This window comes from Paramisgurnus dabryanus, chromosome 12 (assembly GCF_030506205.2).
Source record: "Paramisgurnus dabryanus chromosome 12, PD_genome_1.1, whole genome shotgun sequence".
In the NCBI taxonomy this organism is placed as follows: Eukaryota; Metazoa; Chordata; class Actinopteri; order Cypriniformes; family Cobitidae; genus Paramisgurnus; species Paramisgurnus dabryanus.
The window spans coordinates 16,321,805-16,339,025 of record NC_133348.1 but is presented as its reverse complement, the minus strand read 5'-3'; the positions used below and the strand labels follow the sequence as shown (position 1 = coordinate 16,339,025).

General features: G+C 36.2%; 1 protein-coding gene across 3 annotated transcripts in view; it reads left to right on the top strand.

The window, feature by feature from the left end:
- Positions 1 to 16,164, top strand: part of mboat2b (membrane bound O-acyltransferase domain containing 2b) — a 35,405-nt gene extending 19,241 nt beyond the window's left edge. For 2 of the 3 annotated variants that reach the window (XM_065255885.2, XM_073811420.1), the window contains exons 2-13: positions 4,597 to 4,742; positions 6,264 to 6,341; positions 10,069 to 10,164; positions 10,260 to 10,315; positions 11,726 to 11,780; positions 12,052 to 12,235; positions 12,864 to 13,056; positions 13,909 to 14,012; positions 14,091 to 14,155; positions 14,438 to 14,570; positions 14,806 to 14,957; positions 15,047 to 16,164. In XM_065255885.2, coding sequence (XP_065111957.1) covers positions 4,597 to 4,742; positions 6,264 to 6,341; positions 10,069 to 10,164; positions 10,260 to 10,315; positions 11,726 to 11,780; positions 12,052 to 12,235; positions 12,864 to 13,056; positions 13,909 to 14,012; positions 14,091 to 14,155; positions 14,438 to 14,570; positions 14,806 to 14,957; positions 15,047 to 15,197 — 1,413 coding nt within the window. In that variant the 3' untranslated portion in view covers positions 15,198 to 16,164. Of the gene's footprint in view, positions 1 to 4,596; positions 4,743 to 6,263; positions 6,342 to 9,517; positions 9,674 to 10,068; positions 10,165 to 10,259; positions 10,316 to 11,725; positions 11,781 to 12,051; positions 12,236 to 12,863; positions 13,057 to 13,908; positions 14,013 to 14,090; positions 14,156 to 14,437; positions 14,571 to 14,805; positions 14,958 to 15,046 lie in introns of those variants that run through there. The other variant, XM_073811419.1, reaches the window with a different exon arrangement.
- The last annotated feature ends 1,057 nt before the right edge of the window (positions 16,165 to 17,221 follow it).

The window sequence follows — 17,221 nt, the reverse complement described above, 5'->3', positions numbered from 1 at the left end:
ACGTTAATACCCTAGACGAAAAAATTTTTTTTTTATAGGTATGCACTTCAATGTTATATAATAAAATACCTGAATAATAGTGAAATTTAAGAATACCATTACATTTTCTTATAAAAACATAAATTGTTACAAAATTACACAATATTGGAATATTTTGCGCATTTAGAAGTTTTAAGAAAATGTTACGTTATTCTTAAATTTACTATTATTTATTTATTGGAATAGTGAGCTATTTTATTTCCTGATTTTACAGCCAACAACATACATCTATCATATTTTGGACTATTTAGATGTGTATTTCACACAGGTACAACCCATAGCTTCAACCATTTAGTTTTTTTTACCATGCGGTAGCATTTCCTGCTTGCTGCCAGTTTGCATGACAAACGTGTAAGATGCAGATGCTTGGTAGACGAGCAACAGGAAGTCTGCAGATTGAGACTGGCAAACAGGCCTATTGCAAAAGTGATCGATAAGTATTATTATGTCAAAGTAGATAACTGGGTCCTATTCACATATTTAATTCAAGTAGAAAACATCTATAATTTGATATATGATGTCCATTTTGTTTCCTATTTCTTTCGGGTAGGCAGCACATAGTTTGAAATGAAGGGGCTATTGAGTGGGAGGATACAGTAGCCAAGTATGCTGCTAATTATCTCTTATAATCTTCCTGGTCTATTTTGCAGACAATACCAACACTGGATTACTTGACATGCATTGTGTGTTACAAAAACAAGTGGCTGCCTTGCTGTGTTCGTATTTGTGCTGCTCTGCAGGCATTGAATGCAGATGTGAATGATAAAAACAGATACTGTAGCATCCTCAAACAGCGTGTGAATTCTGTCTCGCATCAATTACTGGCAAGTTGGCAAGACTGTAACCACATTTTCAGGATTGCAGTCCCAGAGGGGGTTGGCGTATCTCTTTCATCGTCTGTGGTTGCTATGGCCCTGTTAGCTAGATTTGTTAGGATAGTCATGGTGTGGATATTATAGTCAGCTGTTGGAATGGCCTGATTTTAACCACCCTTGAACCGCTATTTTACAAAAAAATTAAGTTTTCATTTTTTCTATAAAGGCTGGAATGGGCAATATTTTTTAAATTGTTGAAATGCTTTTTCTTAAAGTGGAATAGTATTATTATTTTTTTGAGCAGGGTGACCAAAAACTTGAAAAAGGGATTGGGATTGTGTTTAGAAATTGCTTACAGCTTATGAATGCTCCTTTGTTGAAGACATAAAAAGCTATTTCCCTTAGAATTGGCTTGAAGATAATATCTGCTATCACAGCTGTGTCCAGTCCAGAAACAAATCCAGGAGTCCTGCTGTCTTGGGAGTTCATGAGAAGCATGTCAGTATAGAGCTCAAGGCATTGTCTTGTAAGTAGGTCACAAGCCACGCAGAGTTCTGAGATACTGCAGGAACCTCATTGAGGATTTATCAACTTACTGCTGAAAAACAAGCTGTGCTTTTATGACTTTTGTACAGTATGCTTTACATTGCATCTTAGTCTTGGGCAAAATAACTATAACTATAAAAATAACTTTTCAGCAGCATAACTTTACTCTCCACAGTCCACACTAAAACCAAAACCATTCCATATGATATATATTTGACGTTATTAAACTCTGTGGACAAATCTTTCGACAGAAGGGATTTGGAAAATGCTAACTGTAGCTTGATAGCACTGAAGGGCAGGCATAGAATCTCTGGTCCAAACCACGCCGCCTCTAAAAACACATAAATGCACAGCAGACCAGAAGCGAGATGAAGAAAAGAAAAGTTAGTTAGTTGCTATCTGCCTGCCATTCTTGCTGCTTTTGCACAGCGTACATGAACGTGCATATGACATCTGATGTCTGCTCTGTGGTATGCAAACACATGCTTACTCACAGGAGGGGACCACACGCTATCATACCATTCGGACCGAATGCAATGAACAAAAGAACATGTTGTAGTCCTACACCTTCCACAGACGATATATATTATATATATAATACGGTTGCTTCACATAAACAAAGTCTCTGGTTTGAGCCCCGGCTAGGTCAGGTGGCGTATCTCTGTGGAGTTTGGATGTTCTCCCTGTGTCTGTGTGTGTTTTCTCTGGGTACTCTGGTTTCCTCCCACAGGCCAAAAATATGCAGGTTAGGTGAACTGGAGATGCCAAATTGTGTGGATGATCCAGTTGAATAGATTAACCAGTTCTCGCCATTAGGGGTGGGCGGAATGACCAAAAATCTATTTCACGGAATAAGTCATTTTATTTCACGGAACGGAATATTTCACGGTATACATGTTTTTCAGTTTATATTGTTTTTTGATGATAAAAATGTACAGAAATACACCACTCACAATAGCTTTTAACTAAATGCTCACCACAGTTTTAAAATATGAGCAATTTAAAGTTAATAATGTTAAAGTGAAAATGCCCAGAAGATAACAACATAAGTCTTGATTAGACAGAATCTTGTTTTTAATTGAGTTATTAATTTTATAGACTATTGAAGCTATAGTATGGCTTCATTGTATTTTGTATTTATCCATACATTACATTAAACATATGCAATATGTAAAATGAACAGGTATAAATATATGCAAAAACCTACAGACAGGATAAATACCTGTATATGAGAGAAGAAGCTCTAGATATTATAAATGTGACAGGTGCTATGATGTGATGATCATAAAGTTTGTTTTAATGTCTTGACGCCCTTTACTTTCTATTAGACCTTAACATTTGCATCTCTTTCTCTTCTTTTCGATCAAATATGTTTGTATAAGCAAATGGCGCGTCAATCTACATCGTTTCAGCAGCGCACGTGTCACTGATATAAACGCAAGTTTTGTCTTGGCTTGCTTAAAGTTCAGAAAACTTTACAACTATTAGCATTATGTGCGAGAAGAACTCTTTAATTGGCATCGCAGCTCCTTGCGCTTGCCTAGAGAGATCTCTGCACGCGAGAGACTGACCGGCCGGCTGCTGCATGAGGAGAGAGCGCGCGCGTGCGCGAGAGAGAGAGCGTGCGAGAGCGAGCAAGACAAAAGTCTCACTGCGAGACCCGCGGTGGATTCACTGGCACTTATTATAAAAATTACACAAATAACTCGTTCATTTTTTATAAGTGAACTATTTTACATGTTTCTCCATCACACTGAGTCTAACATGCTAAAGGGTAGAGTTAGCCACGCCCACTTACTTGCATTCCGCGGAATAGACGGAATAGAAAAATCTGTTACGTCTGACATTTTATTCCGCGGTAACGGAATATACCGTCATACCGCCCAGCCCTACTCGCCATGAATATACCCATAAGGGGGTTCCACCCCGGAAGAGAAGTGCCGTGTCACATCTAGGACAACTTGGAGGTATCGTACACCGGAAATGCACATTAAATAGCACCAGCTTAGTCAGATCCTCTACTTCAAAATGCAAAAGATACGTAAACCCCCAATGTTAATCGGGACAAATATGATGTTATTTAATGTTAAACTATGTGAGTGGCGCTCTGTGTCGCGACAGGGATTTGAGCAACTTCCTGAGTCGTAGCTGGGACAATGTGTTCGTTTTTTGTGCGCGACCACCTATAGATGCTGGAATGGAGTGTAGAATAAATAAACAAACAAACAAACATGATTGCTATCAGGATATAATGAGACTTTCAATCAGAATAACAAATTTAATTTGTTATTTTAAAATGTTAAGAATGCATGTGACATTTACGCATTAGGCAGACACTTTTATCCAAAGCAACGTGCAGTTCATTCAAACATATACATTTTATGCGGATGCATATTTTTTGGGAATCAAACCCATGGCCTTTGTGCTGCTAACGCAGTGCGCTACAGCAACACTAGAGACGATGCTTCTATTTTTGATTCATTTTCTTTATTAAATGTATTCTTTGCATAAGAGGAATTAAATTTAAATGGTAAAGGGCACCTATTGTCTGATTTACGGTTTTACATTTCATTTGGTGTGTAAGTGTGTATTAGTACATGTTAACGATATGCAAAAGGTACATACCCCAAGGGTAAACGATGACGTGAGTTACTGTGTCGGCCGTTTTCTTGGACTACAACGAACACATGGATTGTAGGCAACAGTTTACTTCCTAGGATTGGTGATGTAGAGAAGACCGACATTATCATAATTCCTCCCACTTCGGACTCACAGCCTGTTAGTTAACTCCTGTTGGCAACCAAATCTTTCAAACATGGTAAGGAGCGTCACATTTCCGGCTGACGTCACGAGGTGTTCAGACCAATCACAACGTACAAATTAGCTGACCAATCAGGGACACAGACCTTTTCAAATCCAGGCGTTTTAGGAAGAGAGGGAAATCTGGAGCTACAAAAATGTACAGTATGTGGAAAATAATGTGTTTTTAACCAGAAACCACGCAAACATATTATACCAAATACACAAAATAACATTAGCAATTAAATAGGTGCACTTTAACATGATATATTTTTTAGTTTCCAGTGTTCCTTTATTGATTTTGCTGACATCATCTTTTTTAAGACTTCTGACTTGAGGTTTCTGATGTTATCTGCCTTTTGGCTAAAAGTTAATTGGATGTTTCTTTCTCTTTTAGGTGAACTTCGTAGTATGCCAGCTCTGTGCTCTTCTCACGGCGGTGTGGTTCAGACTTTATCTTCACCCCAGCAAAACCAGTCCTTTTGTGCGACATGTGGTGGCCACACTGCTGGGCATCTACTTTGCTCTCTTTTGCTTTGGCTGGTGAGTCTTTGCCCATGTTTCTCAAAGTAATCAAAAACTATCTCCCTAACTGCTAGACCGCAGGATATATGCTAGCGGGACGTTCCAGAAAGAAGCAACAAACAGCAATCGATAGAAAATCTAGCCGTCTGTGACGACAGACATTTGATACAGAATAAACAGACAGCATTTACTGGACAATATTGAGAGCCGAAGCTGAATTCTGTTGTACATTTGTTAAGTATCATATTATGTGTTGTTATTCGATTACAAAAACACGTATGATTCCCTCGAATACATCCAGGGTTGCTGTTGGGAGAAAAACGCATTATTTAAAAACGCATTATTTTTTAGTGGGCTAAGAGACGCCTCCATGAGATAGACACAAGTGAAGCAAACTGTGCAAGAAAGATTGAAACCGATCTTGCAGTTCATTCGCAATTCAATTATGAAATGGTTTAGTGGCTTGTATCAGACAGATATAGATCCTCATCTCCAGTATACCAATTGATAACCTGCCAGAAATAACCATTTTAAGGCTATTAATAGAACAACATTAGAGAATGCTAACATAGTTTTAGATACATTAGTGCATGTGTTCTGAGCTTCACACTAAAACTTATATCGACATCTCGGTGGTGGCTAAAATGCCGAAGTCATTAACATCTCATTTAATAAGACAAACAGATCAATAGGCTACACTCATTAAAGGTCACGTTTTTCCTGATCCCATTATTTTTAAACCTTAGTTAGTGTGTAATGTTGCTATAATAGCATAAATAATACCTGTAAATGATAAAGCTCAAAGTTCACTGCCAGGCGAAATATTTTCTTAAACAAAATTCGCGTTTCAAAGCCTACAGCGAACGGCCCGTTTGGACTTCAGTCCTCTACTTGCTGCTTTAATGACGTCAGAATGCTTTTTTTGACTAAACTCCGCCCACAGGAATACGTCAGTCGCCAGCTTTGGCTCAAATGGCTCTGTTAAGCTAAGCTGCTATCGAATGACAACACATTAAACAAGCTACACAATCAGAACTCGAGTCGATACGTATTTCAGAAGGAGGGACTTCATAGAAAAAGGAAGACAGCCCGTTTTTAGGACAGTGAAAACAGCCGTATAGAGATAAGTAAATTGTGTGAAAAATACCGCGTTTTTTACACGTGAAACATCATGAACACATGTTATATTGCAAACTGTAAACACAATCAAAGCTTCAAAAACACAGAAAGACGGGAGCTTTAAATCAGATATCTACGTACTTTACATTAGCCTCTTTTCTGTTCTGCTTTTCACGTAGCATCTTCAAGGATCCAGGATAAACCATTAACGTTTATGTAACTAATTTAGTGTGATGCATATTTGTATTAATGTACTGTAAAAGCCATAAAGGACAGTGATAATACCACCTTGTTGTTCCTGCGTAGTCATCCCGAAGCAAAACATTTGGTGCACATAACTGGTCCTCTCTGTCATTATCTGTATAAGATCCTCACGTGCGATGTAGTGTTTGGAAATAAAGCATCACTCTTTTTTTATAGGTATGCACTTCATTTCCTGCTCCAGAGTGGCATAACTTACGGCATAATGATTCTGACGGGAGTCGAGCACATGCACAAGTAAGTCTGTTGTTCACAAGCATTAAGAGAGCTTGCTGAAGGGCCTTTTTATTATTTAATAGCATTTTCATTACTTAAAGGAATAGTTCACCAAAAATTTAGTCATCATTTACTCACTCTCATGTTGTTACAAACCTGTATACATTTTTTTGTTCTGATGAACACAAAGGAAGATATTTTGAGAAATGTTTGTAACCAAACCGTTTGTGAGCTTATTTACTTCTATAGTAGGAAAAAAGAATACTATAGAAGTGAATGGGGCTCACAAACATTGTTCAAAATATCTTAATTTGTGTTCATCAGAACAAATAAATGTATACAGGATTGTAACAACATGAGAGTGAGTAAATGATGATAGAAAATTCATTTTTGGGTGAACTATCACTTTAAATTGCAGGGTTTTCTGTTGGATTGTCCTTTTTAACTTTTTAAGTACTAATATACAATACAATAATCTTCTGACGAATGGGTGGAAATTGACCCCGAGATAATTATAATAAGAAAGAGATCATTCACTTCACTCGCTGACCACCAGGCACTCCTTATGAGTGTAATAAAATCTGCCATTATTCCCCGCTGCTATCTCCTGCCAGCTGCCAAAAACTTTTTACTAGGTAGTAAATATAAAACTGCCTCCATGTCAGACTCTTGCCAAATGGCTCTTTAGGGACATTTTGTTTCAAATGAGGTGATATTACTGTCATAAGAAGATTCAGAGGCAGTTGTGAGGTACTTTAGATAATTCTTCCTGTCTTTTAGTCATTTTCTATTGGTGGGTTCTCTAGACTGGTTTAATGTGCTTGGTTGTGTCATTTTAGACAACATCCAGTGGTTGAGAATGTTTTTGGCCTATTTTCAATTATTTAAAAGGATAGTTCAGCGAAAAATGAACATTATCTCATGATTTACTCATGATTTACTTCTGTGAAGGATGGAATGCACTTTTTTGGCTTAAAAATCCAAAGCACCATTTAAATCATTATAAAGCTTGGAGGAGCCAGGACATTTTTTTATATAACTTGGTTTGTTTTCGTCTATAAGATGATAGTCATATACATCTCTGATGGCTTGAGGATGGGATATTTAAAATTTTTTTGCTGAACTATCCCTTTAAGGACATGGGGAAAACAGTTTTGCTGGCCAGCAAAACAGTCTCATTGTTAAATATACAAAAGTCGCAGTACATTCACGCACACACACCTCTGGTCTATCTTTGTACTTAACACCTGCAGTCTTTGGGGAGCTGAGCTGAATGTGTCATCACAACCGCACAAGTGTGTGTGTGTGTGTGTGTGTGTGTGCGTGCGTGTGTGCGTGTGTGTGTGTGTGTGATTGTGTGTATGTATGTGTTAATGAGAGGGCTTTTGGTTTTATTCAAATGACCTTTGAGATCCTATATGTCCTTTCTTTGGCAGTATCTTCCAAATTGCTTTCTAAATTAGATTAGTATATCATAAGGTGTTTGTATTACCATGAATGGGTTTATTTTAGTTAGAATATGAGATTCCAGTAAAGGTTAATAATACAGTTAAGTCCAGTGTAATAGCACAATATAAATGAGCAAGCATATGCACATTATCATCAGTGATGATTAAACAACTCTGTAGATTTGCAGTGTCATGCATGTTAGGGGATATGCATGTGTGCTTTTTCCAATCCTCCACAGTTTCAGTTTCCTCAGGGTTTTTCCTGTAGTGTGGAAAAACAGAGTAGTTATTATTTGTGTGGAAAACAATGGCCTGTATACACAAACACACATCATGCTGTTCAGCCTCTGCACATCAGAAACTATCACTGTTGAGATGTTGCTTCAGTAAACATCATTGAGCTGTGCTTGTTCTTCTTTCTGGGTTCTGATCAGTTATGTGCTGTCTCTGTTAAAGCTTTGATGTCATTGGTCAGTGAAGAGAATTGATAGGACTAAGAAAAGTGACTCCCTCTGTATCCGTTGGGTCAGGCCTGTGAATTTAAGGGATTAGGCGGTTGCTAGGTGGTTGTTTATTGGACCAAGATAGAAAAGACCACCCCCAAGTCTTTGGTCTTAGACATGGTTCAGATGACTTCTTTAAAAATGATTTATTTTTTATGTAAGTCTAATGATTTATAAGAAACCTTTTCTTAAAGGGATAGTTCATCAAAATGTTTAATTCTTTCATCATTTACTCACCCTGAAGTTGTTCCAAATTTGTATACATATCTTTGTTCTGCTGAACACAAATTAAGATATTTTGAAAAATGTTAATAACCAAATAGGTCTGGGGCGCCATTTACTTCCATAGTATTGTTTTTCCTATGGAAGTCAATGGTACTCCATATCAGTTTGATTACAAACATTCTTCAAAATATCTTCATTTGTATTAAACAGAACAAAGATATGTTTACAAGTTTGAAATTTTCATTTTTTGGTGAACTATCCCTTTAAGAATATGACCGAAGCACAACTGGCAGGCATCAAGTTTCAGGAATAGTTCACCAAAATATGAAATTTCTCTCATAATTTACACATTCTCATGTCAACCCAGATGTATATGAATTCCTCCTTTCAGTTGAATACAAATAAATAATGATATATTTAAATGATGTTTGCATCTTCATATAAGCTCTTAAAGGTGCAGTGTGTAACTTTTTGAATGATCTTTGATTAGAAATGCAATATAATATACATAGGTATGGGCCGTTATGAGATTTTTGGCTGTATGATAACCTTAAGCAAAAATACCACGGTTTCACGGTGTTGCAGTATTGTCATTGCAACACTAAAATGTATGTCTGCATATAAACAACAACTTTTCAACTGGACACAATACATTTTATTTTTAAGCAACATACAACATGTATGCCAGGTGAAAATAAAGCCTTAATATTCTTTCTAAAAAGTATAAAAATTATAAAAATTTATAAAATTAAAATATCATATAATATTAAATGTAAACATGAAAATCAATTACACGACTTAATTATTTAACTAGTTTTGTGTAAACACAGCTTATACCTCAAAACGGTATCACATTAAATTTTAGTGGTTTTGAAACCTTGACTCTTTAAAACCTTGGTATACCTTGTAACCGGCCCATACCTAAATATACATAACTATATTATCAGTGGTGTAAATACCTTTCATAATGAACTGTTGTTATGTTTTTATTACCTTAGAATGAGACGTTTTTATCTACAGACACCAAGGGTCCCCTTACATTGAAGTCTTCATTTTGTGCAGCCATGTTTCTACAGAAGCCCTAACGGATAAACTTTTTTACTAAGTTGTCTCGGACGATGACATGTTTGTCCTGTGGCGGCTACCGTAGCTTTTCTATGCATTTCAAAAGCGAGGGGTGAGCAGTGGACTGAGCCGTTGGTTGCAATTTGCAACATAACTACTAGATGCCACTAAAATTTACACACTGCACCTTTAAAGCACAAACATCTATCTTAAAGTAATCAAAATGATCCCACCAATGAGTTTCTCTGTTATCAGCATGCTGCTATATTTAAATGTACCGCGCTAGTATGTTGATCTGTATTATGCATTGAATAACTGAGATGTCGATCATTAAAAAAGCTTAATTGTTTACCCTCACAATCAAATAATTTTATTTTAGAATGCATATATTAACCTGTTGGAGTCATTTGGATTACTTTACCCTGCGATTATTGTTATAAATAATAAAATCTACAGATAACTGCATTACATTTAAAATGCATAAAAATGTAAATATTATCTTTGCAGATACTGTTTAGTGGTTGCCCTGGGTTATCTCAGCTTCTGCCAAATCACTCGGGTTTACGTCTTTGATTACGGAATGTACTCCGCCGATTTTACAGGGTAAGAATATACGGATATAGCTTACTGACATTATACTTAAGCTGCAGTGTCATCATGGCTCTCTCTCTCTCTCTCTACTTATTTCTCTCTGACAGGCCCATGATGGTCATCACACAGAAGATAACCAGTGTGGCTTTTGAGATCCATGATGGTAAAGATGGGAGTGTTTATGTGTTTGGTTAAGAGGTTAAGAATACACACACATTGTATTGATGTGGGGTATGGCATTCAAATGATCATCCAATATGCTGCCAAAGGCCCTGAAAAACTAATTAAAGAAATGGAAGGCACAGAGATGCAATGAAAGCAAATGAAAACAAGCCCCGCCTTCCGTTACTCCACTCCTTTGTTCCACAGGGTAATAAATGACCCTGATGATGTTTGGGACCCCACACAGCATTCTTAAAATTATTCCCATTATCTCTACATCATTCCTCTCATTTTTGATGAGTTCAGCTGCTGTCCTGCAAGTCTTTGTCATAGATGCTTCAGAACAGAGTAGGTCCCCAAATGTGCAAGGCCCATTCACACCGCAACTGTAAAGATAACTATACTGATAACTATATTAGCGTCCACACCAGTGACCAATAATATTATATTTATTCTGTGCACGTGTTCTGTAGTCTCACATTAAAAATGTGTGAGCCCTTTAAATTCAAATGAATTTTGATTGGCTGTCAGTATTTGCTTTATTATAGTTATTGACCAAATCAGTTTAATTCGTAGAATAAATGGAAATATAATCACATATAATTTATTTTGATATATGCTCTTTCTGCTATATAAAATTGCTTACATCATGTTATAACAGTTTAGTAATACCCCTATTCTTACCTATATGTAAGAGTAAAATGAAGATGTCTGCCACTACCTGTATACAAAAGGTTTTACCCATTGCCCTGAATAAACTGTCATTGATATTCTCTGTGGGCCAAAGGACACTAATAGTGCAAGAAGTCCTTGCTGCCTCTGGGACTGTTGTTTCTGTATGTGTATAGCTCATTCTCCTCAATTCTGATTGGGCTGGTCATAAACTTTAATGAAACATGTAAAGTACTTTGTGTTGTTATGTGCATAAGCATGGCAATAAAAGAACGAGAAATTATTTAAGTCACTTACCCAGACTCGCCTCGCCTTATCTTGCAGGAAGACAAACAACAGAGCATCTTTTTTCTCACTTTAATTACCTCTGTAAATCAGAGGATCGTGAAAGTTAATCAAAAGAAGCACCATAAAAGTGGTACATATGACCAGTGTGCGATATGTCAAGTTTTCTGAAGCCCTGAATGTAAATTGTTAAATATAATTTAGTGAATAAACATGCCTTTTATCATTACCTATGTTGTTTTAAATATAAATTCAAGGTAAATACATTAACTTATATTTATTAAATCACTCTGTATTGACCTAAACCTGAAGAGAAATCAAATTGTAGACCGACCGCACGGACATCAGCTGTCAATCTTGCACCAGAAGGTGGAGAGATGTGACAGAGAGAGATCAATGTTTTGGATTGGATCTTGAAAAAGTGGAATTGATTGTTTTTCCTTTATTGTTGCAGGAATGGCAAGGAAGGAAGATCAGCTTAATCGGGGTCAAAAACTGCTGGCAATAAGGTTAAAGCAAGTTAACATATAACTTTATTTGTCTTATCTTATACGTTTGTTAAGAGCGTTATATGTAAACAATATGAAGACACTGAAGTCAGTTACATGGATAACTGGATTTAAAACTCTTCATATGTCTTTTTTATTTTGTTATTATACATTGGGCACAAATTATTGTTCTATCAAATACAAATCTTAAGTTAGTCTTTTATAAAAGTATGTATGTTACTGTAATTAAAAAAAATCATTAACCTTTCCTATGGCTTTGTCTTTTATCCAGGCGGATGCCCAGTTTATTAGAGTACTTCAGTTATAACTGTAATTTCATGGGCATTTTGGCTGGTCCCACCTGCTCCTATAATGATTACATCGCCTTCATTGAGGGCTCCCCCTGTCGTCATAGAGATCAGGAAACCAAAGACAAAGTGAATGGGAAGAGCAGGCTGAATGACCCTTCACCAAACGTTTGTATTTTTTGTTTTAGGAACCTCATATTATACACCATGTCACAAATCACAAAAGGGCTGAACATAGGCTGCTATACATTATTTGCATTTTTTCCAAAATCATATATACTTCTATTCTCTAAATCTAAACCTGCTCTCCATATGGTCTGCAATATTGATTATAATCATAATCATTAATTAAATATTTCAGATTGTATTGCCTATTTCACATTCCAATGGGAGGATTTAAAAAGCAAAGATCCTTTAATGTAGCACTTTGCATAAACAATTTGAAGCATTGCTTTATTTTACTAATTAATAAATGGAACATGACCGAATATTTACAACTCGCTCTGTACAATTATCATCTTATTTAGTGCTAAATATGATTAGATTTGGTTTTTAGATTAGATTATTTGCTCTATACTGTCATTGTTCAGCATTTTAACCTGCCTCACATAGCAACAATTGCTCAAAGATGTAAGAAACCAAAGAGATTTAAAGATTGTGGTCTATAGGCCTGTGTATTGATTTTGCTTTTAGTACCTTCTGTAATTTTATATATATAGATATAGATATTTAGATAATAGAGATTGATTGATTGATTCACAACAGTTTCTGACTTTCTGTCTCTGTCTTTTCACAGACGGCGGTCATCCAAAAGCTGGCCACCTGCTTCATCTCCTTGATGGTCTTCCTCTCCGTATGCAAAGTCTGTCCTGTGGAGCGTAACGTTGATGATGATTTTATCGCCACCACGCCCATCTATGCTCAGGTGGTCTACCTGTATTTGTCCATGCTGACCACCCGGCCTAAATACTACTTTGTTTGGACTCTGGGTGCGTTGACTTTCTGCCTCTCCTTCTCTTTTCATCTGCCTCACTTACTTTCTCCTTAATTTTTATCTAAATTGAGACATACTTTTATACTAATCTTCGCTTCACTTCTGTTCTTTTATTGGATATTATGGGCTATTTAATATCGCTGTGTCTATCGGTCTTTATCTATTTCCAAATAGTCCTTTTTACCCATAATGGGCTATGTGTTTGTTTTATAACCCGGAATGGTACAAGCAATTTGTTAAAGCACAAGCAACAGTTTGTCTTTCCCGTTCCACCATCATCATTTATGTTCGGGTATGATAAATGACATATTGGGATGCATTATCCATCATCATGTTCTGAGGACTGGTTATGTGACCCATTTGAATTAGGATCAACATATTACACAACATAGATTTGGGCCTATATCTTGTGTTGCAGTGCCCCCTTCAGGAAAAAGATGGAACTGAAAGAAAGATGTGTGTGATTTATAAAAAAAATCATAATATAGAAGGAAATATACTTTTTATATCCATAACATTTATCTAAAAACACATTTAAAATGTAATAACCTATGCTTTATCAAGCATATCCAGAAGTCAAAGAATGTCCTTTTCTGTTTTAAAAAATTAATTGGAAAAATTTACCTGTTTTAAATTAACATTTGAATAGGGCATAACATTGTATATATATGGATATATTTTTTCTATATATTTAATCAGCTAGATATTGGCCTAAGTGCCACTTTTACAAAATGAGTTTTATAAAATATTGTCTCACTAATGGAACTTTGTCAGAAATGCCATAACATTAATCTCTCTTTATATCTCCCCATATCTGATGAAACTATGATCATGCTGTCATGAATAGCTGATGCCATTAACAACGCAGCAGGATTTGGCTTTAATGGTTATGACAGTGAAGGTTTGCCACGATGGGATCTCATTTCCAACCTCAGGATCATGAATATAGAGGTCAGTCGAGCTACTGTGAATTTTCAGAGCTTTGTCAGAATTGTTATAATTTTCTTAATGAACCCTCGTGTTTTTTAGTGCGCAACCAGCTTTAAGGTTTTCCTGGATAACTGGAATATCCAAACAGCACACTGGCTTAAAAGGTATGAATTGCCAGACACTGTCAGCATCTGTCTACCTTCATATGTACATGTCTAGATTTTATGAAGAATCCATTGACGCCATCTAATGGTCTCAGAAGCCATTAATTTTATAAAGCATGAATGATAACTGCAGATGTAATTGCTTAGGTTCAAGGCATTAGTGCACCTTAGTATAGATTTTTTTAAAGTTTTTGATTTGATTGGTTTATAAAATCGTGCTATTTAATGGAATAAACAAATAAGCATGTTTTCTTACTGTTAAGTGTGTATTGTTTTGTGTAGGGTGTGTTATGAACGTTGTCCTTATAACCCCACCGCTGCCACCTTTCTGCTGTCAGCCATGTGGCACGGGGCTTATCCAGGATACTACCTCACCTTCCTCACGGGCATTGTCATCACACTTGCAGCCAGAGCAGTGAGTGACATAACGCTGTACCAAAATACACAACAGCCTTGTGACGAAAAATCTCATAATGCTTAATATATCTGTAATAGAAGTTATATAATAGAAATCCTTGTTATAATGATGTCTCACAGATGTGCATTAGCAGGACCCGCCTGTAAAATCCAGTTTGACTATTGTTGTTAGATTGCGATCTTGCTTTAATTTAAGTAGATATGATTAATAATCTAATTGTATTTTTCCTTAGGTAAGGCATAATGTCAGACCATACTTCTTGGGCTCACCAACTCACAAGTTCATATATGACATCATCACATGGGCGGCTACACAGATTGCCATTTGTTACACAGTGGTACCATTTGTGCTGCTTTCTGTGGGCCCTTCGCTCAAGTTTTACAGGTGGGGGACTAATAAAGAGAACAGAGTACAAATTACGGGATTCTGAGTATTTCAATTCATTCATCTACTCTCTCTTTACCACTCTGTAGGTCTTGGTACTTCTCCCTCCACATAGGCTGTATATTGCTGGCCATCGCTCTGCCTGTGAAACCACGCCATCTTCGGCTGAAAGAGCAACAGGCTGCCCTCCAACCAAGTTTGGAGATCACAGACAGCAACCAGAAACAAAAAGCTACATGAGTCCTGAAACGCCTTGCTGCATTTCGACATACACACAGACTGGGCACACGTACCTATTCTCAAGCCACACATGAAAAGAGTCATCCCTTGGCTCAGTATAGTGGTACCAGGATTTTACCATGATTTGAGATGATGGAATAAATCTGCCTGGTATAAGGTGGAGTTGCCAAGAAAACATAGTTGTATAAAATTACTTTGTGATCCAACTTGCCACAGCAAGTATTAGTGTGCTGACCTAGTGGTCTAATTTTGGGCTATAAATATAATTTGCAGGAGACAAGACCAATACCAATTGGAAAACAATGGCATTATTATGTTTAAAAACTAAATGAGTTCATATGAAAGGAGTACCCAAAATAAATATAAAGTTGTCCCCAAAATAAAGACATGAATGAAGATACAGCAGCTTACGATTTGATTTCGTAAAACGGGGCCCTTGGCTTTTTTTTGTCATGTTATGTTTGTTGTAACGTCTTGTCCATGTAGTCTTCACATCAAACTCTGAAAGTTATATGTAGTACATTCCACTCTAAAGACCAGAGATTATTTTCCCATAAACAAAAGTATTAGACTTCTTATCACATCTCATTTGGGTGTGTTAAAAAGTAATCTTTAACCTGTACTGGAATGTTAAGGCAACATCTGGGGGAAAGTGTCTGATAGTACTGTTAATTGTGTGACCTTTGCAAGTCAGTGACAGTGAATCTGTATGTATAGTTTTGCACATTATGGCCATAAGGTTTGGCCTGCTGAAGGTTAGAAATGAAGCTGATGTCTGTGTTCAAGTTCATTGAAATCGTGTAGGAGGTCCTCTGTCTGTGTGGACCTTGAATTTTATTTTATTTTTTAAATTATGTGATTAAAAGGGGCCTTTTACTACTTTGTGGTGTATTTGTTTACTGGTAACCATGTACAGGTCATGTGCAGTTCCAAATTAATAATTCAGTAATAAAATGTCTGAAATATATTGATTATTTACAAAGCTTTGTGCTATCATGCTTAACATCTACCTTTTGCCCTGCAGACATAAGACATGCACTTTGCGCCATCACAAGTAATAAGTAACCTGATCCGGGTGGCATTATGGTATAGACTGTACAGATAAGGATAAATGTAAACCACAGGATAAAATGAGAAAGACTTATAAAATTGAATAATGCGCACACATTTTAAACATTGAGCAAATAAAGAAGTAAGCAGATTATGTATCTTAAACAGTCTCATTAAAAAAAATTATAGAGTATAACCTTGTCAATTTTTGTCAAATACAGAGAAAAAGAAATGTTTCAAAAATGACTTAAATCCATATTATTTAATTCTAATTACCTATAATATTATTTCATTCAGATTAATGGACTGGATGATTTTTAAAGTCACCTTTAATCAATAAAGAAATAACATATGGAACAAATGTTGAACAAACATAACAATTAGGAAAAAATAAAATATTAGATATGAAATCGTTTTTTTTGTTTGATTATATTTTATTGAATAAACATTTATTGTATAATATTAAAATTAAAATAAATTACTATTGACAGCATCTTCTGAAGTTTACCTTTCGATTAGGTTTAAAGAGGACATTTCACAAGACTTTTTAAAGATGTCAAATAAAACTTTGGTGCCCCCAGACTACACAAGTGTAGTTCTAGCTCATCGTATAGATAATTTATTATAGCATGTTGAAATTGCCACTTAGTAGGTATGAGCCGGTATGAGCAAAAATTTGCCGTTTGGGGTCTGTCCTGTAAAAATGCTAATTAGTTGATCTCTGCCCTAAATGGAAGTGTTGTGGTTGAATAGTGCCGATTAAGGGGCGAAATTATCCCCTTCTGACATCACAAGGGGAGCCAAATTTCAATTACCTATTTTTAACATGCTTGCAGAGAATGGTTTACCAAACCTTAGTTACTGGGTTGATCTTATTCAGATTTTCTAGGTTGATTAAAGCACCGTGGACCCAATCGTAGCACTTAAACATGGAAAAGTCAGATTTTCATGATATGTCCCCTTCAGCAAAAAAC